The 22913-nt window shown below is 38.9% G+C and overlaps 1 protein-coding gene across 1 annotated transcript in view; it reads right to left on the bottom strand.

Annotated features, from left to right (window-relative positions):
* Positions 1–283: 283 nt before the first annotated feature.
* The window catches only part of LOC122805971, a 161102-nt gene continuing 138472 nt past the window's right edge, over positions 284–22913 (bottom strand). Inside the window, exons 6-8 of the mRNA XM_044076210.1 lie at positions 12638–13044; positions 12155–12293; positions 284–1209 (exon numbers count right to left, since the gene is read on the bottom strand). Coding sequence (XP_043932145.1) covers positions 311–1209; positions 12155–12293; positions 12638–13044 — 1445 coding nt within the window. The 3' untranslated portion in view covers positions 284–310. The remainder of the gene's footprint in view (positions 1210–12154; positions 12294–12637; positions 13045–22913) is intronic.

Genomic DNA, 22913 nt, shown 5'->3' with positions numbered 1-22913 from the left:
TCACTTGTGGCATGGTCACTAAAACTCCCCTTTGCAGATCTTATTGAATTGCAGTTGCCTAAGGAAGTTTTCAGTCACCTATTACTTTGCAGTTTAGATATGCCATCATGCATAGATCCTAAAAAATTCCATTATCACACAGTGAGATCACTGAAGCCAGTTTCAAAGATGCATTTATTGCCATTGGATTTTGTTTTCCAGCCTACCAGTACCTTATATACTAAGGGCTGAGTGCTAAACTACAAGTAATTCAAATCATTTAAAATATCCCAATCTAATTAACAATTACTATTTGCTGTAGATCTGTGAGTCAGTTCTTTTCTACCATATATCCCCTGGTGTTCAGTTCTGGCCTCAGTATTAAGATATAGCATTTAGGTAAAAATATACAGCCAAGCATTCCAGCACTAGAAGCTAAGATAGCAAAAAGTTCCACAGCCACCATATACTTCCCCTTGGTGCTCAAGTATGCAGGGATAAATGACAGCCACACACTGACAAACACAAGCATGCTAAAGGTAATGTACTTGGCCTCATTGAAGCTACCAGGTAAGTTCCTGGCCAGGAAGGCAACCACAAAAGAGACAACAGCTAACAAACCCAAGTATCCCAGCATGATCCAAAAGGTAAATGTTGAACCTTCATTGCACCCTATAATTATCTTTCCTTCTTCTGAGGTTTTGTTGAATTCTGGGAATGGTGCAGATACAGACAACCAAACAAAACAAATGATGACCTGAACCAGTGATCCAGTGATGACAATAGGAATCGATACTCTGGATCCTACCCAGTTCCTCAGTCTGCTGCCTGGCTTTGTGGCACTAAAGGCGATCATCACAATGACAGTTTTGGCTAAAATGCAGGACACACAAAGAGAAAATGTTATCCCAAATACCACTTGACGAAACATGCAGTTCAGTTTCATGGGATGACCAATAAACAGCAGGCAACACAAGAAGCAAAGTGCAAGGGCCAATAACAGAAAGTAGCTGAGTTCACGGTTATTTGCCTTAACTATTGGAGTGTTCTTAAATTTAATGAAAATGCAGAGAACGGAAACTGTTAACACACTCAGGGCACTGGAAGAAAAAAGCAATGAAGTTCCAATAGGGTCTTCGTAGGACAGATAATCTAGGATTTTTGGAATGCACATATCTCGCTTTTCATTGGTCCAGAAATCCTCTGTACATTTCAGGCAGCTCACAGAATCTTGGGGAAGAATAAACACAAGTGAATGAGGGCTAAATGAATTTGCAATAATTACCACATTATATTTGTTATCAATTACATCTTGTTATCAATTTAACCTGAAAAGTATTGTTTGCTTGTGTGCCTGCAGTCTGCTGGGTAATGCTTTGTTTCAGGCAACAAAAAGTAAAACAGAAAATATCAGGTAATGAGAAAGAGTAACAAGAACAATTATGCAAATTATTAAACTATTCCACACCTTGCACTAGACTCTTAACTTTGCTGTCTAAGAGCAACCCCTGCAGTTTGTCCTTGTACATTATGTTCCTTGTGTACATTTTATAAAAGAGAGTCAGTAGGTGCTACACTGTGCTTAATGGTAATTTCTCACCATACAAGGGGGAAGTGAGTTCTTATATCATATGACCAGGGTTATTTCAAATGATAGCATACTTAATCAACAGATTTTGAAGTGACTTATTTCCTGCATGTTTCTCATGATAAATAATGAAGTGTTATAACTATTTCCAGAAGATGGTTACTCTTCTAATGACTAGATGCACTGAAATCTGTAGCTTGACTTGTCTTTCATTAACTGGACATAGTAGCTCAAAATAATATATGTAAAGTGATAGTCATATGATACATTTCAGCAAATGATAGTACAACAATGGTTCATGCAGTGAGTCAATTTCTGAGACTGACTCATAAAAGCACTTTCTCCCCCTCTGTAAGCATTTGTAATGAGAGATCATGTTGATGCTGTGACTACAGGAGATACTGCCAGCCATGCCAGAAGTAGGGCAGTAGATGTATGACTTGTGCCAACACAGCTAGCTGAAATTTTGTAAATAATTCTGTCATTTGTTTTAACAAACTGATTTGTACAGATGCTTGTGCTAAAAATGAAGTTGTGAGGTTTGCTTGTGTTAAAATGTATCAACAGTGCACCCTGCTGGAATGAAAAGAAATGTACATGTATTATTGTAACTGAATTAAATACATATGTTTTAATACAAGACACTGGGACAGCAAAGGTTAACTAGCTAGCTTACTTTAAAAAAATAAAGGAAATGTAAATGAGCTGTTAAACCATTAAAATGGTACACCACAGTGCTGAATAGGACCAGAGATGGTGGGTCTGGAAGAAGCCTTTGTTCATTAGCTCAGTAAAAAGAGGGGAGGCCCCAGGCACTGCTATAAACACTTAAGATGTGTGTTGTAGCTGTCTATGCTAAATTTCTGTCTCAGCTTCAGTGGGGGTTACTGTGAAAACCTAGAGTCAGGTGACTAGATGAGATCATTCTGCAAGCCATCTTGGATATTATATTTTACAGGGAGTAATCTCTGAGGATGGATTATTCTGTTTTGGGGAACCTGACTAAAAAGATATTTCATTGTTCCTTGCTCTATCAAGTAAGTTATTAGGGAACAGTAATTCTCCTAGATTCATTCAGGAATATAGTGAAGCTTAGTTTAGGTATTGTTTTTCTTTATTTGTATGCACCTGTCCATCAACATTATTTTAAATATTTCCTGTGATTTGAACTCTGTGGTTTACTGTGAATATATATTTAGTATTTTCTTATTTATTTATTATTTAATATTAGCTATATTTAAACTTTTATTGTTGCTGGTTCTTGTAGAAAGTATTTAACCTTTGAGAGTACTTGTATTTATTTTGTGACACTGTGTGGGCCACTCCAGAAGGCCTAGCTGTCTTGATGGACTACTACCATTTGTATTAGTACTAATATTACACACTTTAATTGGAGACCCTTTGTTAAGGGCCTTAGGGAAGCTGCTTGTGGAGTGTCTGGTGGCAGTGGTGGGGGCACAGCAGGTAAATCTATGCCAGCCTTTGCCAGGTGTGTGTATGTAAAAAATCAAATCTCTCAGTGTGTGTGTATGTCAGCTACTTGGGACAGGGGCACAAATTACTGGGTTTACAGAGAGGTTGCTGGAGGACTTGGCTTAGACACTCAGTTGAGGACCTAACCCTACAGCTGTACCAGTGAGGAATCTTATTTTGGACCTGGAGGGAGACAGACATAGAGAAACTCAGACCCCGAGCTGATTGCAGTCTTAGTATGCTGTTAAGGCAAATTGTGCTTGATGCAGAGAGGTCTGCATCTGGAAATACTGAGTGTATCCATTTGTATTCCAAGTGCACTTCCCTCTCCAGTGCCAGTGGTGAGGATTCAGGCTCCTTAATTACTGGCCCAGCGTGGGGGTGTCACATATTGGTGGCAGTGGTGGGACCATCACTCATCACATATTGGTGAGCAGTGGTGTGGATCTTAATTGACCTCCTGTAGCCTTTAAGCAGTTGTCACTAAAAAGGTGTACTCTCAAGCAGCCACAAAGTACATATTCAGAGTTTCATATCACAATAGTTTTATTTATTTACTTTTTTTAGTTTAGTCAGGGAGACCAGGCAAAGATGTCAGCAGAGGATTATGGCAAGCTGACAAAGCACCAGTTGGCTGAAATGTGCCAAGCCAAAGGATTGGTGCATGTCAGCCTGACTAAAGCGGAAATGATTGCATCCTTGATCATAGTGATAGCACAGACCATCAGCCAGGAATACAACAAGTCTGGCATTAAGGATGTACGGCTCTCAGAAACAGGACAGTTCAACTTTTCCTCAGAGGACTTAAAATCCATCTGGAGTTAAAGAGACATGAACTGGAGGCCAAACGTTTGGAACGAGAATCATCAGACAGAATGCAGCATTTGCAAGCCAAAGAAAAAGAAGCAGTGTCAACATGAAAAGGAGATGCTGACTCTTCGCCAGGATCATGGAGGTAATGGGGAAGGGAATAACTGAATCCCAGGAGCAAAAATGATCAGTAAATTTCTGCCACAATTTACAGGGGGTGATAATTTTGATAGTTTTATTCATATATTTGAAAGGGTATGTAAACAGTATAATCTTGACTAAGGCAACTGGGTACAGTTCCTGACCCCCTTACTTCATGGTAAAGCTGTAACTGCTGTTTCTAAATTGTCTGATACTGATTACTTAAAATATGATACTGTTAAAAATGTTTATTGGAATGTTTTAAGGTAACACCTGAAGCTTACAGAAATAAGTTTTGTGAGCATAGACACAAGACAGATGAAAGTATATGTGATTATATTGCTGAACTAAACATTTATTTTCATATGTGGGTGAGTGAGTGTCAGGTCACCACTTTCCAAGGGCTGGCAGACCTTTTGGTGAGGGAACAAGCCCTTAGTATTTTGCCTGAGGACATGAGAATCTGGTCGGCAGACAGGGAATGCAACTTTGCAGATGAACTGGGGAAGAAAGACAATTAGCATGCAGGGCATCACTGCACAGGAAAGGGATACCCAGTGCTGTGCATTGATATAAGAGAACCCATGGTGTGCAGACTAAACTACCTCAACAGAGTCCGCCAGTAACAGAGGAAGCCACTAGTTCAGGTACATGGCCAGGATCAAGGCTTAAATCTTTTAAATGTAACCAGTGAGGCGATGTAGCATATAGATGTCCATGGTGGCAAGGTGGGGAAAAATGTGGAGGAGCCAGCAAGTGGGATAACAGAATGCCAGTGGCAAGCTGTCTGGAGACAACAGGGATACCAAACTACTATCAGAGTTTATATCATATCTTGGTAAATAGAAAACAGGACACTGCCAAGATAGATACAGCCCCTGATATAACCATTCTGAAGCCTCCAGTGATTAACTAGGACCAGTACTTGCTTGGGCAGTCTACTCCAGTCAGAGCTTTAGGAGGGATCCCATTCCAAATTCCTTTGGCCAGGGTACACTTTGAGTGGGTGGGTGAAAAAGGAAGCAAGCAAGTAGGTGTATTTCAGGATATCCCTGCAGATGTTTTGACAGGGAATGATCTTGATAATTCAGTACCTTGTGTGCATGCAGTGACATGCAGTCAGGCTTGGAGACAGGCATGTGGATCTGGTAGCTTTGGAGAAACCCAGACAGACCACACCCCTGAAGCCAGGACTGGTAATGTGGCTAATTCAGGGAGGGAACTACCCTGTAGCAATGAGCCCGAAGATGAGCCACAACTGCTAGTAGGTACTGATGTTCCCCTGGACAGGGTGACTGCAAGCTCAGACGTGACTGGCAGTACCCAGGCTGACAGTGCAGCACCACTGTCAGAAGATACCAGACTTCCTGTGGAAGGGGAACTGGGAAAAGTCACAAAGATAGAGTTGAGACAGGCTTGGCTCTCAGACCCTACATTACAAGGCTTGAGGGAGGTAGCTAGGGAGGCACCCTGATTCTCACGGAAAAGGGGAGTCTGTATATTGGAACAAAAGGTTCCCGTATACAGAGTGGACCCTGAGGGAGGGCTAGAAAGTGAGGTAATACAGCAGTTGGTAGTGCCTAGAGCCTACTGTCTCACACTTCTAGCCATAGCCCATGACATTCCTTTTGCAGGTCATATGGGCATAAAGCATACAAAGAGACGTATTATGCAGGTCTTTTATTGGCCTAGGATTGCCAGGGATGTAACAGGGTACTACAGGACTTGTAAGTAGTGCCAAAAAGTAGGCAAGGCAGGAGATAAGGTCAAAGCTCCTTTGATGCCTTTGCCTGTGACTGAGGAGCCATTTCAGAGGGTAGCTATGGATATTGTGGGGCCTCTGAGTACCTGAAGTTCCACAGGAAGAAGTATATCCTAGTGGCAGTAGATTATGTTATCAGATACCCTGAGGCAGTGGCTCTGTCCTCTGTTAAGGCAGAGAAAGTGGCAAATGCTTTGCTTGAGATCTTCGGCAGGGTAGCTTTCCCAACAGAAATACTGACTGACAGAGGTGCCAGTTTCATATCAGACCTGCTGGCTTGTCTGTTGGAGTCCTGTGGGCTGAAGCACCTAAAGACATCCCCTTACCATTCCCAGACTAAAGGTCTTGTGGAGAAGTTAAACTCTACACTAAAGACAATGCTACAGGCATTTGCAGACCAATTTAAGAGAGAGTGGGACAAATATTTGCCCCATCTGCTGTTTGCTTACAGAGAGGTATCCCAGGAATCCACAGGTTTTTCACCCTTTGAATTGCTGTATGGGCATAAGGTGAGACAACCTCTAGATTTGATTCATGATGAGTGGGATGGTGTGTGTGAATCCCACAAGGAGTCTGTTGTGGCATATGTCCTAAACCGCAGGACAAGGCTTAGGACGCTAATGGGCTTGACCCAGGAGAACCCGGCAGGAGTCCAACAGCAGCAAATGGTCTGGTATGACAGGAATGCTTGAGACAGAGAGTATTCTGTAGGGCAGCAGGTGATGATGCTCATTCCTGTTGGACACAATAAGCTGCAGGCAGCTTGGGAGGGTCCCTTCAAAGTGATAAGTAAGCTCAGTGATGTTAACTACATGGTAGAACTGCTAGGCAGGAGGCAGGGGCACAAATTGAACCATGTTAACATGAAGGCTTACCATGACAGGGAGGCCATTATACTGAGTATTTGCAGTGGATGACAGGAGGAGTCTAAGGGGGATCTGGTGACTGATCTCCTTAGTGAGGCTCGAACTGACACCTCAGTGGAAGGGGTAGCAATGTCCCAGTGGCTATCCTCTACCCAGATTCGAGAAATCTGAGCACTGTTACAGGAGTTTGGGGACATGTTTACTGGGAAACCAGGGTACACCCACCTAATTCAGGACCATGTGGATACAGGGCTCCAAAGACCTATCAAGCAGGCCTCTTACAGGGTGCCTGAGCAAGTCAGACAGACTCTTAGGAAGGAGGTACAGGAGATGTTGGAACTGGGAGTAATCCGGGAGTCCAGCAGCCCTGAGCTTCCCCAGTGATGCTGGTACCAAAGAAGGATGGCAGCACCAGGTTCTGTATGGACTACAGAAAACTAAATAGTCACGCATAGTCAGATGCCTACCCCATGCCTAGGACAGATGAAGTCTTAGAAAAGCTGGGTTGGGCTAGGTATCTGACCACTACTGATCTGACCAAGGGCTATTGGCAGGTACTGTTGACTCCCAGTACTAGGGAGAGGTCAGCATTTGCAATTCCTTTTGGCTTGTATGAGTTCACGAAGATGCCCTTTGGGTTGAAAAATGCGCCAGCAACTTTGGCTGGCAGATCATATCCTAGCATGAGCAGTAGATTATGTGCTTGCTTACCTGGATGAGATTGCCATCTACAGCCATTCCTGGCAAGGGCACCTTCAGCATGTCAGGGAGGTGCAGACTGCAAAGTGTAGGGTTGACCATGAAACTGAGTAAGTGTCAGGTGGGTATGGCAGAGGTCTCCTACCTGGGACACAGAATGTGGATTGGTAAGATCAGTCAAGAATCTGCCAAAGTGGTAGTCATTCAGTCTTGGCCTGCTCCTGTTACCAAAAAGCAGGTGATGGCATTCTTAGGGACAGTGGGTACTATAGAAAGTTTGTTCCCAATTATAGTAAAATAACTGCTCCCCTCACAGACCTAACAAGGAAAAACAGGCCAGATAAGGTTGAGTGGACCCCAGCACATGAGCAGGCATTCCAGAAGCTTAAAGGAGCTTTGGGAGGACCCCTTGTGCTAGCCAGTCCAGATTACAGCAAATAATTTGCTGTGGAGGTGGATGGTTCATACTGTGGGGTGGGGGCTCTACTTAGCCAGGTTTCCTCGGAGGGAGAAGAGCACCCAGTTGTATATCTTAGCCATAGACTCTAACCCAGGCAAGAATGTTATGCAGCTGCAGAAAAGGAATGTCTAGCCAGAGTATGGGCACTGCAGAAATTTCAGTCTTATCTCTATGGAAGGAAATTCACTGTACTTACAGACCACAATCCTTTAACATGTCTACATAGAGCCAGCCAGCAAAATGCCAAGTTATTAAGGCGGAGCTTAGGACTGCAGCCATATGACATGACAGTACAAAACCATAGTGGGGCCAGCAATGCCAACATAGATGGATTCTACAGACAGGGAATGGGGTAACATATTCCCAGATAGGCTTATTCCCATCATGCCACATTTCTCAAGGGTCACTTGAAAAAGTAGCTTGCGTCTTCAAATTGGGGAGAGGTTTGAAGATAGTAGGTATTGCCAGCCATGCCAGAAGTAGGGCAGTGGGTGTATGACTTGTGCCAATACATCTAGCTGGAATTTTGTTAATAATTGTATGTAATTTGTATATCAAACTGATTTGTACAGATGCTTGCTCTAAAAATGCATTTGTGAGGTTTGCTTGTGAGAAAATGTATCAACAGTGCACCCTGCTGGAATGAAAAGGAATGTACATGTATGATTGTAAAGGAAATAAATGTATATGGTTTAACAGAGGACACTGGGTCAGCAAAGGTTAACCAGCTAGCTTACTTTAAGAAAAATAAGGGAAATGTAAATGAGCTATTAAACCATTAAAACAGCACCCCATAGTGCTGAATAGGACTGGAGATGTTGGGTCTGGAAGAAGCTTTTATTCATTAGCTCAGTAAAAAGAGGGGAAGCCCCAGGCACTTGCATAAACATTTAAGATGTGTATTGTAGCTGTCTATGTTAAATTCCTGTCTCAGCTTCAGAGGGGTTACAGTGAGAACCGAGAGTCAGGTGACCAGATGAGGTCATTCTGCAAGCCATCTTGGATATTATATTTTACAGGGAGTAATCTCTGAGGATGGATATTCTGTTTTGGGGAACCTGACTAGAAAGACTCCCCACATATTTCATTGTGCCTTGCTCTATCAAGTAAGTTATTAGGGAATAGTAATTTTCCTAGTTTCAGTCAGGAATATAGTGAAGCTTAGTTTAGATATTGTTTTTCTTTATTTGTATGCACCTGTCCATCAATGTTACTTTCAATATTTCCTGTGATTTGAACTCTGTGGTTTACTGTGAATATATATTTTGTCTTTTCTTATTTTTTATTATTTATTATTAAATATATTTAAACTTTTATTGTGGCTGGTTCTTGTATAAAGTATTTAACCTTTGAGCGTGCTTATATGTATGTGGTGACACTGTGTGGGCCACTACAGAAAACCTAGCTGTCTTGTTCAAGTACTGCCATTTGTATTAGTATTAATATTACACAGTGTATTTGGACACCATTTGTTAAGGGCCTTAGAGTAGCTGATTGTGGCGTGACCGGTGGCAGCGGTAACTACCTTATACTCTGGACAGAAGGGGGCACAGCAGGTAAATCTGTGCCAGCCTTTCTCAGGTGTGTGTGTGTGTGTGTGTGTGTGTGTGTGTGTGTGTGTGTGTGTAATCAAATCTCTCAGTGTGCGCATGTGTGTGTGTGTGTGTGTGTGTGTGTGTGTGTGTGTGTGTGTGTGTGTGTGTGTGTGTGTGTGTCAGCTATTTGGGGCAGGGACATGAAGCACTGGGTTTACAGGGAGGGTGCTTGAGAACTTGGTTTGAACACTCAGCTGAGGACCTAACCCTACAGCTCTATCAGTGGGGAGTCTTACTGGAGACCTGGAGGAAGACAGATATAGAGAAATCCAGACCCCAGGCTGAGTGTGTTCCCTGCATGCTCTTAAGGGAAATTGTGCTTGATGCAGAAAAGTCTGCATCTGGAAATACTGAGTGTATCCATTTGCATTCCAAGTTCACATGCCTCTCCAGTGTCAGTGGTGAAGATTCAGGCTCCTTCATTACTGGCCCAGCATAGGGACATCACATACATAGTCATATTTGCCTTACATACATGAACACTGCGTAGGACTTCCCAGAAATGCTGCACTCATGTACTTTAATTGAATAGTCTCTCATCACAATTCATTCTGATATAAGAGGAAGATAGTTTATATGGGAGCTGCATTCTTTGCAGCCTTTGCCTTTTCCTGCCAGAATCCCCTATACAGAACTGAACCAATCACAGTGTAGAACTGAGTAACTGAAGTTGAAGAAAATGACTTGAGAACTCTGATTACCAAAAGGATTAAAAAATACACTGAAAAAAAGATGATTTTTTTTTTCTAATCAAGAGCACCTTCTGATACACTTCCTTAAGATAACATGCCCAGGTACGTTAGCAGAATTTTTTTTAAAAATGCAGCTCAAAGTGCAGAGATTCTGAAATAATTCATGGATTGTTTTTATTTGTTGGGTTTTTTTTTACATTCTCTGAGTATGCTGTTGATTTATGGTGTAACTGATTACTCTTGTCAATACTAAACTAACAGAGAGTCATATTCCCCCATCCATTTTACTATCAGTGTGTTTTAGGTTTCTTACCACACTCTGTGTTACCTCGGGCAGCATGTTATCTTGTTCTACAATACCACAGCAATTTTTTTATTATTAGTTTGTTTAAACATAGTAGATTTCATTAGCACATAAAAGGTGAGTGATATACAAGCTATAACTATAAACTTTACGATATTCTGTTACATCACAGGGTATTTTGCTTTAGGTTCTCCTTTTCCCACAATGATTGCTACGTAATGCTTAACAATGAAACAAGGCAATGCAGACAGCTGATGTGATAGTGATTTACAAAGAGAGGAGGGTCCCCAGCAGTACAAGACAAGGTCATATGTGAAATGAAACTGTTGAGGAGGGCTTAATTTGAAATTTAAATTGCAGATTCTGTATGGAGACTGAAGAAAACAGCAGAATAATTTGTGAATGCAATTTTCCAGTGACCAGAGCTATTGACGGTCTGATTTTTAACAAGAATTCCCAAGGAAACCGAGAAATACACAGAGCTGTAGATATTCAACATATCTACACTGAAAGGTAGACGCATAGCTATCCTTTCTGCATATTTGCAAATCTGAAGTCTCCAGACCAGCAAAATACTCCATATGGGTGTTAGTAACCATCTATGTAGAGAGATAAAAGTTCTGTGCTTTCTGTTAACTATTGCTTATCTTAGATCATTTAATATGACTGTCCCTGACAAAGTTCCACTTTTATTCTTATTGCTCACTCCTTTCTGGTTACATACTCTTATTGTGGTTTTGTTTGCACAATTTATTGTTAAGCATCCTTAGTGTTACATTTGAAGGTGCTGTGTTTTATACTATCTCTCCAATCTTTCCATGCATCTTTTCTTCCACACATGCCTTCTTGGATATTAGCCTTTGGCATGAACCTATATTGCAAGGAAAATATAGTTTTCTGATGCAGATGCTCTCAAATATCACTTGGAATTATTCTGAAAAGGACAGAATCCATCAGTTATTTTCTGCTACCCTACTGGTAACTATCTTTTTATCTGAGTGGAGTAAATTTGCTATTACTCTCTGAATCTTATTGTCATCCAATCGTTTACCCATGCTACCAACATAGAACCAATTCCAAGGCTATTTAGTTTGATTGTTTCTCTATATTATACATGATATCTTGTTAAATATCCAGCAAAGGTTTAAGTAAACCCCTGCTGAGTTCCTACCATTGTTGCCTAGGTTGATTGATTTATCTTGATTTATCTGGCACAAAATTCCTCCAGTGAATTAATGATGCTTTGGGTTTTGTGACACACATGCTTCCTGAAATTTTATTTTTCCTTCACATTTATTCTAAGATTTACAGTTGTTCATGTTGCCTGCATCAGTACTAAAACAAATCAATGTCCATCAATATGAATACTCCCTGGGATTCAATAAAGCCTACACTAAGTGTACACTGTTCTGAGTGAACAGACAACACAGACATAACTCACACCTTCTTCCTCCTAATTTTAGTTGTCCTATTGATAGTCTTGCAGCTTTAAATACTGACAGGGATTCATAAAGGTTACCACAAAGTGTAGACTACATATACACTTAGTGTAATTTTTCTGAGTGACTAGAAAGCACAACAAATACAATCAGAATATCATGTACACTTAGTATACACTCAGTGTAGTCTTTGTTGAATCTAGCCCACTATCTTTGCATGACAGAATGCATGGTTCAGTAGAACCTGAATGACTATTTTAATTGCACAACAACTCTGTGACGAACAATTTATTCTCCTTCCAAAATAATTTGTGTATATTGATAACTGTTAGTCTATACTATTTACCTGTCTTATTGGTGATTTCTCCCTTGGAGCAGACTAAACAGTCAAAGCAACAGAGTGGCTGACCTCGACGAGAAGCCTTTTGATATCCAGGTAGACAGCTTTCACTACAGACAGAATGTGGAATCTGTGGGAAAAAAAACTAAAAAAAGTTACACTGTTCAAAATGAAAGCTTAAAGCATCCTATAAGAATCCTGTATACCACATTCTACTTGAAGAAATGTCAACATTCTGAAATTATGTGTAATAGGACACTTACAGTTTGCACAACAATATTTTATTCACTGTAGCATTACAAATGCCATGAACAAAAGCTACTCAAATCAGTGTTCAAGGAAGTGAAGCAGAATATAGAGATTAACACTTTGAATATTAAACAAAAGATAGTTTCATTCTATCAGTTTAACTGCAACAGAATCAGAACATTCTACAAATCACTTTGAATATTAAACAAAAGACAGATAATTTCATTCTATCAGTTTAACTGTGACAGAATCAGAACATTCTACAAATTCCATCAATGGAACTGTGACAGAATCAGAACATTCTACAAATTCCATCAGTGGAACTGTGACAGAATCAAAAATCTTCACAAATTCCATAAGTGGAACTTTGACAAATTCAGGACATTCCACAAATTCCATCAATAGAAATGTGACAGAATCAAAACATTCCACAAATTCCATCAGTGGAACTTTGACAGAATCAGAGTATTCCATAAATTCCATCAGTGGAACTGTGACAGAATCAAAACATTCCACAAATTCCATCAGTGGAACTGTGACAGAATCAAAACATTCCACAAATTCCATCAGTGGAATTGTGACAGAATCAGAGCATTCCACAAATTCCATCAGTGGTACTGTGACAGAATCAGAGCATTCCACAAATTCTATCAATGGACCTAACACAGAATCTGAGCATTCAACAACTTCCATCAGTGGCAGAATAGAATCTACAAAAACATTCTATCAGTGGTAGAACAGCCTCTTCCCAGTACTGAGAGATCCTCCTCAAGGTCTCCAAAACCAGCATACTGAACAGAACTAGCTACACAATATTGTACTGCCTATTTCCCACTTGTTGCCTGATACCCTAACCCTCTACAGACCTCATAAAATCTCAACATACTAAATGCATGGGTCCTATGTTGCTTCTACTACAGTGATGCCCTCCTATGCCTGGTGTACTGATTATGGAAATAACTAGCAGCATCCAACATGGCCAACAGAATTACCCTCCTCATGTTCTGCACAGACTGCCAGCTTTATCCAGCTACATTTAATGCTGAGCAAAGAAAGCCCCACCATCCATGCATTTACATACTGCCAATACATCAAGTGTACACATGCAAACTAGTTCATATCTCTACCAAATTGGCAGAATTTCATGAAATGCTTATAAAAATTAAAGACATGTCACATAATTTAATGGGGCAAAGTGTACATTAAAAACAATTTCATGTATAGAATACAATGAATGAAATGACATAATTGAAGCTAATTTTGTTGGAAATTATGTCAAATATCATTATTGTAACATTGGGCAGTGGTAAATATCTGAAAATAGCTCTTCAACTGCTATATTTTTCTTTGAGTGTTTTTTCTTAACTATGGATTCCTCTCATACCTCTCAACTGCGCAGATTTTCACAGAATATACATTTTTTGCCTCATATTTTTAGTCTGTTCCTCATAAAATTTGTGATTTTTCTGTCAAATCGTTGAAGACTGAAGTCACTAAATAATAACATATATTTGAATTTCAGGCTTCATATCCTTCAGACAATGCATGCTGACAAAAATCCTATTATTTTAGCAACTTTCTAAGTTTATAACAGCAATATTTAAAATCTGTCCCCATATTTGGGTCTTTGTCACCCCATTATTGTAGGTTTTCATCCAGATTTCTTGTACTAAGAGGTTGAAAGACATGCAGATGCCATATTTCTAGTCTGTTCCTCATAAAATTTGTGATTTTTCTGTCAAATCGTTGAAGACTGAAGTCACTAAATAATAACATATATTTGAATTTCAGGCTTCATATCCTTCAGACAATGCATGCTGACAAAAATCCTATTATTTTAGCAACTTTCTAAGTTTATAACAGCAATATTTAAAATCTGTCCCCATATTTGGGTCTTTGTCACCCCATTATTGTAGGTTTTCATCCAGATTTCTTGTACTAAGAGGTTGAAAGACATGCAGATGCAAAGCATCCCCAGGCTAGAATACTTCATAGAAACTGCACAGCACATCTTGACTGACTGCAATAGTGTCTAATGATGTTTACCACCAAATGGAATTGTGACTCTCATCATTTTCTTTTAGACCAATTTTTGTTACACATCCTGTAAGCAAGTAATTTGTCTCATACGTTTATGATTGGAAGATAAGAAATATAACCTACAGAAATGAAACAAGATTTTAAATGGGTAAACTTGGGATACTGAGGAAATGAACATGTTACATATCAGGCATGCTTTACTAGATAAACAATTATGGTTTCAAATGCATTTATAATACTTATGCTTTCTTTGACACAAACCAAAGAAAGACAACAAGTATTTTTCAGTTCCCTATGACAATTTGTATGTCTGAAAAGTTGGTGCAGTGGTAGCTTTATGCAAAATGGTTGCTTAACAAAACAAAAAAAAAAAACATTGGTCAAAACATGGCCAGTGTATGGACACTTCTAAGATGGTTTGGTTGTTTTCACTTCTAAGATGGCTGCACACTGATCAAAAGCTTAACTTCAGCACTCCCAGTGTGAAAAAAAGAAAACTGCGAGACAGCAGCCAGGAACTCTGCTACTTTTAATATTCAGTTACACTAGTAAGTACAGGATGCCAGCAAAGAAGTAAGTTAGAGAGCCTGAAAGAAAATCAACTAGAAAAAGTGAAGAGAAAACACTGACTGGGAAGAATTCTGCAAGTGCTCAGCAAAAAGCAGTTTAAGCTCCAGCTTTGATGCAAGACATGACTTCCAGTAATCTAGAGGAAAAATTAAGTCATATAAGCTTAGAGCTGATTAAAATAAAGATAACATTGAAGGAGTATATCAACTCAAATAACAAAAGCCTGGAAAAAATGGAAGAAGATTTAAACAGATGCATTCAGATGAGCTTATAAAACTGCAATAAATCAGAGATCAAATGAAGAAAAGGCTGGCTGGGTATGAGACTGCTCAAGAAGATATGTTTCAAAAATTGGTAGATTAGAGGACAGAGCTCACAGGGAACACCTGAGATTTTCTGCTGTGCCAGAAACATGCATCTTAGCATGGATAACTTTAACTTTAGGTCAGATAGTACCTGTATCTGCAGCTATTTAGGACAATTGTTCCTGCTAGGAAAGTTAAACTTCAGTATATGAAAATGTAAATCATTTTGGGTGATTGTATTAAATTAACAGGTTATGGGGGTGTCCTGGGGATGTGTGTTTTTTGAGTATTTTCATTAAAGCACAAAGCATTGTAAAATGTGACATAGGTTCAAATGGAGATGTCAAGAAACCACTGTATAAAGGATCAACCTGCCAAACATTAGTGGGTGCATGTATTACAAGAGATGGAAATAGACATCTAAATAAGTGATCATATATAATAGGTGGGAATAATAACCTCTTATTATAATGGCAACACTTTCCATGTTATATTGCAGTGTGAATGGTCTCACAGGTACAGAGAAAAAGGAAAGAACATTGAATTATATGAAGAAATGCAGAATGCAAATAGCAATTCTACAGGAGACACATTTAAAAAAAAATCTTACCATGTGAATTTGATAAAGAAAGGATTTCAGGATGGATATTCAGCAGAATATCAGGGACAAAGAAAAATGGACTACTTATATTAATTGTTAGAGGAACTTCAAATGTGATAGAAGAGGAAAAAATAATAATGGCAGATTTGTGGTAGTAAGGGTCTACTGGCAAGGGAAGATGATTATGCTGGCATGTATTTATATTCTACCTAAAACAGCTATTGCAGAGCTTTAAAACATTTTGACAGAAATAGTTAGGTTTCAGCAAGGAATATTATTTATAGGTTAGACCTGGAATTTAATTTGCAACAATGAAGATGTATCAGGAGACCTAAAAAGGAAATATATAACAAAGAGTATCAATTTCTAAAGAAATTTATGAAAATATTTGGTATGGAAGACATAAATTCATTAGTAGGAGCTCAAAGGGAATTTACATATTATCCTCCAAGGTACAATAACTGGGCTAGACTAGGCAGAAATTATATTTCACAGCAACATTGGCATTTCATTGAGATCTTTGACACACATCCAATAATTATTTGAGATCATACACTAATAACAACTAAAATAAAAATGCAAGGTAATGAAGTAAAAATGAAACAGAGGCATTTCCCCACCTACCTGTTAAAAAGAGTGGAATTTTGGGAATATGCAGTGGAAATTATTTTGGAGTTATTAGGGAAGATAGAAAGTACTTCAGAAGTTATATGTAGAGAGTGGGATAAAATGAAAGAGTTTAAATTGGGTAGAAATAAAAGAAAAAGAGATATGGCTAAAGAAGCAACAATTATTTAGTGGGGTTGCAAAGGTTAAAGTATTGCAGAATAAGAGGAATTTCACAAAACAAGAAGAGGTACTACTGCAGAGTGCTAAAGAGAAAATAAGGGAGTACCTGGACAATATGCATGAGTTTTGAAAGATTGCTTTTAAGCAACTGTGTTTTTTTTTTTTTTATAATAACTCCAGAGCAGAAAACCTTTTAGCACAATGGCTTAGGCAACAGAAAGTAAATTGTTGCCAAGCATAGGTAGCCTATAACAAGGAAAATAACCAAAGATCCTATACAGGTATTAGAGATACTTTGGAAATTTTATGAAAATTTGTGTAAAGCAGAGAAATGTGGTAATCAAGAAAAAGCACAAATGGAAACATTTATAGAAAATTTAAATCTGCTAAGGTTAGAGGTAGAATAGGCTCAATGATTAACAATTAAGATAGGAAGAGATCAGACAAACATGGTGATGTTTAACCAATCTTCAGGAAAGTCTTCAGGAATAGAAGCTATACCTGTGGAAGTTTGGAAGCTAGGAGGAAAGAATGTGATAAAGATCTGGCAGGTTTAGATTACTAACATTTTGTAAGGAGGGAAAACACCAACATCCTAGAAAAAAGTTGTGGTGGCTGTAATACCTAATGATGGTAAAGACCCATTAGATTCACCTTCATATAGGCCCATTTCAGTTTTAAACCATGATTATAAAGTATTTATGTCTATAATGGCTAAAAAATGGCAAAAGTGTTACCAGAATTGATAGATATGGCTCAATGTGGTTTTATGGAAGGGAAGCAAACATTTGACAACATTAACAGAATGATGATCCTGAGGGAAGCAGAATGTAATAAAATACTGCTGTTGTTGGTGGTCTTGATGCAGAGAAAGCATTCAACTGAGTAAGCTGAGATTTTTTGAGTAGGGAAATAGAAGCATTTGCATTCCCTGATACAATAATAAGTTTAATTAGGAGGATACATGCGGGATCAGAGGCAAAAATCAAAGTGGGATGGTTCTTCTCTGATAAGTTGTGTCTGAACAGAGGAACTAGGCAGAAGTGTTCTATTTCCCCTTTGTTATTTGCATTATATTTAGAACCATTGGCTAAGAAAATAAGGGACTCAGAAATTCAAGGATATAATTGGTATGGTAATCAAGAAAAGTTGGCTGTATTTGCTGCAGATTATATTAATTTGTATCTGATGAAACAAGAAAAGACATCTCAGTGTTGTGGAACATTCTGAGACAGCTTCGAGTTTTACTGGGATATAAAATTAATGAAGATAAAACTAAGGCTACAGCTATAAACTATGTACCCACACATTAATTGGTTTAGCAATACCCATGTTTATGGGGACATGATAAAATGAAGTATTTAGGAGTATAGGCTAAAAAGGATTATTTTATGACAGCTAAGGATATGTGGAAAGAGACTAAACAAAAGATAATACAAAAACTGAGAAACTGGAAGCTCTTGTCTGTCGATTTCGATAGCAAGATACAAGCAGTAAAAATGTTTTTAGTTCCTTTAGTTTTATACACAAGTCAGACATATTTTTATCAATGATAGGAGCAGGTGTGGACAGAAGTGTAGCTGGCTAACTAGCACTCTGTGATGGTACCAAGAACTAGAGCCCCACCACTGCAGCCCTTCAAGTGAAGAGCAAACCAAAAAACGGCCACTCCTTATATTGCCACACTAACCAGGTGGCCAGATACACAAAATGTGCACACCCTCCCTCCTGCCCCAGCTAATCAGGTTCATTTTCAAATGAAATGCATGAACATAATGGTAATATTTTTTCTTATTATATAGCTTGTCCTTATTTATTTATTTATTTGAATTTGTTAACTAGGTAGGTGGGCTGATCCAAGGACTCTGTTAAGCCACAACCCATGCCACTGGCAAAAAAAAACAGCAACAGTGAGTATAATGAAAGATTTTACAATCTAGAGCAATAATAAAGAATACTATGAATGGTATACAATTGTAAGCAATACACACTTACTACAACGTATTAGATACTGTGAGTGTTACATAATAATGAATACAGTTACAATAATTCCAATTTACACAATGTTAGCATATTTACATAATCAATCTAAGCTTATGCACAAGGACAATAACAAATATGGACAACAAGAAATCAATAGAAGAACATTCTTGATAGGAATAAGGAGTTATGGGAGTAACAGACTGTACTAAAGTAAAAAAAAACATGGCTTATATATAGATTATAGAGTACGTTTAGGTAGAAAATAATTGGAGGCATTTTTGAAATACATAGAAATAGTGGGAGTTGCAGCCTGTGTTTAAATAGAAGGAATGTAGTTTGTATATAGATTATTGAATATGTGTAGGTGTATAGAGGCAGGTATGGATAGGTAGATATAGGTAGAGTAACAGAAAGGTAATTTCATAAGTGGTATAGACGGTAGCAGCTGGAGATAAAGTTTGTTCAAATATTATTTACAGTATTAACATACTAGTTAATTTCCAATGGTGTGGCAATGAAGTATATCGTGATGTTACAAGGTGGAAGGGAATTAAGGGAGAGGAGTGATATTTTAAGCTGCATATCCGGATATGGATATGAATCTGGGTATGGATGCATCTTAAATAGCATAAAGCACAATTTAGCCACACCCCTAACAATGTTTCTCAGTCTCAGCCTCCATACAGGTTTTGTACTAAGTGAATGGAGAACTGATACAGTCATTCCCCTGCACAATGGAGGGCCTTCCACATACCAAAGCAATTAAAGACCCATAAGTCTGACCAGCCTCATATGCAAAGCCATGAAAAGACTTCACAGGGAATTAATCAATCAGTACATAGCGAACCTCAAAACAATGGACCCATCTCAGTCTGGATTCGTCAAGGGTAGGTCTTGCTTATTCATCCTGGTGGATTTTTTTGAAAAAGTCACCAAAGCAATGGATGAAGGCAAAATGGTACACAACATGTACCTTAACCTGGCCAAAGCTTTTTATACAACTTCCTACACAGCACAGTAGGAAAGCGAAATAAACTGTGACTAAACCCCTATGTTACCTGCTGGATTGCCAATTGGCTCACAGACAGGATGGAGATAATCAAAACAGGGGACGTTACCACCACAAAAAGACCAGTCGCAAGTGGAGTCCCCCAGGGATCTATGTTGGGACCTCTGCTGTTTGGCATCTACTTTTCGGAAGTAAAAGCCAATACCAAAAGGCTCTGGCTGACTAGGTTTGCAGATGACTTCAAGCTAGACGCAGTCATTGAATCCCTAAATGACTTTGCTATCATGCAGGAAAGTTTGTCTCAAACAAATAACTGGTGCCAAAATCATGGACCGAAACTAAATGCCAAAAAAATACATTATTGTATCTTTTGGGAAGATTGATAATACACCCTTCAGAGCTATCCCAGTTGTTTAAGATTTGGAAATTATGTGGACAGTGACCTAACTTTTGACCAACATGTGTCTATTGTTGTAAGAAAGTCCTTCTATATTGCATAGCTTATAAACAAAGGGATTATTTCTAGATCTAGGGATGTCATTGTCCCCTTTACCTAGCCCTCATTAGGCCAGTCATTGAATATAATGCACCCTTTGGCATTTTTCTGTCCAGACACATGCAACAACTGGAGCACCCAAAGAGATACCTTACTAAAAGGCTACACAGGCTAAACAACATGTCCTACATGGGCCAACTCAAAGCCCTTTCAGTATACTCCATTTCCTACAGAATGCTAAGTGGTGACCTGTGTATGGCATATAAGATATCCTACGATCTGTTACTGATGGATTCACTGCAAATCAGCAAGTCAGTGACATCAGAAATATTCAGTCTAGAGATCTAAACCTCTTCTGCAACATCAAAAGAACAGTTTGGAACTACAGGTATGTGTCACAGTGGATACATACCACTGCTGTGGAATTGACTCCCCATCCATATAAACGTTCATCCCTTTCTGTTTTCAAGTACAACTTAGATCTATAGATGGGAAACAGAAAATTTATCCCAGGGCTGCCCCCTGTACTACTAATGGGCAGAGACAGCTCCAAAATGTTTTACCCCATGTGTCAGTCCCCTCACATTATCTATGGTATGATCCCAGTTATTCTTATTAGGGATAATACATAATTATCGACTATGGAATGGGTAAGATTAATAAATAGCCAAATGGGTTATTTCAAGCACAAAAAGGGAAGTTGGCTAAGCTTATAATAGTCTGCAAGGACAGTCAGCCTAATCCTTACTGATGAACCTATATCTGAGGCAATGACACTCTTGTAGCTTGTGAAAGTACTCCAAGTTTTTTCCCTAATTGTCTTTTTATTTATTTATTATTTGTTTATAGTGAAAGTCTGACTTGGAATGAAGCCAATTTTCAGTGAAGGGCTGGGGAGAAACACTCCAGATGCATGCCTTTGTAACATGGAAGGAAACAGGAGCACCCAGAGGAAACCTACACGAATGCAGGGAGAACATACAGACTCCACACAGATGGCACCCCAGCCAAGAATCGAACTGGAGAACGTCTTGTGGTGAGGCAACAACACTACCACTACGCCGTCTTGTCATTTGTTTCATTTCTCAGCTCCTTAGGTAGATTGTTCCAGTTTGCAGGGACCAGCTTATAAAAGGTCTTTTCTCCAATGGGCTTTTTAAAATGTCGTCTGTATAATAAAGTTATACCATCTGAGTTGTTGCTTTGGTCAGGGGGGTAATTAAATACAACTTTATTAGACAGAAAGAGGGACAGTTTCTACAACTGATAAGTTTAAATGTAAATCAAGAAAGTAGGAAGGTAGAGTTTGACTTTCTGGAATACCAGTTCACTTTATTTAGAGAATGATAGTGATGCTCCTTGCAAGGTGTCAGGGGGAATGAATATGCACATTTTATTTGTTGTGTTCTACAAAAGATCTGTGTTATGTGATGAATTTAAGGCAATAAGGCAAAGACTATACTCCTAACTTGAGATAAGTAAGCCTTTGGCTAATGCAGACCTGACTTCAGGATTGAGAAGAGTGAAAACTGTCTAACAAGGTTTCAGTTTGCAAAGTACTTTCATTACAATATCTTTGGTACAATGAGAGATGTTTACTGAAGGACACAGGTGAAGCCCATAATAATGGTAGGAAGTTTCTTGGGGTTCTTTTTTTTTGTGTCAAATAAGTTAACAGTGGAATTTTTCTTTAGTTTTTGTGAAGTACCAAGAAGCACAACTGCAAATTTTGAGGATTAAGCTAGAGTTTGTTATAGACGAAGTAGTCACAGATTGATGTGAAGACTTTCGGAACAGCAGTTCAAAGGTACGTTAGTTCTACTTCTTTGACGGTGAGGACTGAATGAAAGTGTAAAATATTAGCATAAAGCACCAGAGGTTGTGGGATGCAATGTTGGTGATGTCATTCATGAAAAGTGCTTGGGCCAGTAATGATCCCTGACTGACATCTGTACAGAAAGTTACTATGGTGGAGACTTGATTGTTATTTAACACTGAAAAAGTCCAGCCAGGCGAGTTAAGACATCAAATGTTTACCTGAGCCTACAATTTTTGTAGTTTTTGCAAGAAAAGGTGATGATTAATTCAAAGGCCTTCTTCAGGTTGCTGAAAACTCCTGCATATAACATTCTCTCTTCCTTGGTGATGTTGAGGACTCAGGTGGAGGGGGACAAATGAGCATATCCCACTATCCTCTCCAGGGGTGGGAATGATTACATGCACTCTTGTGCACACAAACTTGGTGGGATTTCCCTGGTAGAGACCAGGGAAACCAATACTAATACTTCAGGAAGATGGACATGGCTGCTTGGCATTAATGCCCTTTGCAGAACTAAATGGACATCCTCTTGGTCACTTGGTCAAGTGCAACACATGCCAATGAATAACACTAGCAGACAGAAGATCGGTGCTCAGCAAAAGATTTATGTAGTGGTATCTAAAAAGAATGTCAGCACCAACAATCAATAAAGCAGTTAATCATGAAACCAAATTCATTCTTTATTCATCCCCAACTTGTACTATAAAATCAGTAAAATGAATAAGGGCTGATTATACAACCCTCCCTCTGTTTTTCAAAATGATTAATAAAGAAATTTAGGTCACACGCATCATATTACATTAAAAATAAAGCTACCAAATTTCATACAAATAAACATTCAACTATTTTAAAACCATGAAAGCCTGTGCTCCCCTTGAATAGAAGGGCTGTTGCAAGCCCATAC

This window comes from Protopterus annectens, chromosome 7.part0, assembly GCF_019279795.1.
Source record: "Protopterus annectens isolate FY-2018-M chromosome 7.part0, PAN1.0, whole genome shotgun sequence".
Classification (NCBI taxonomy): domain Eukaryota; kingdom Metazoa; phylum Chordata; order Ceratodontiformes; family Protopteridae; genus Protopterus; species Protopterus annectens.
This window is presented reverse-complemented; position numbering and strand designations above follow the sequence as displayed.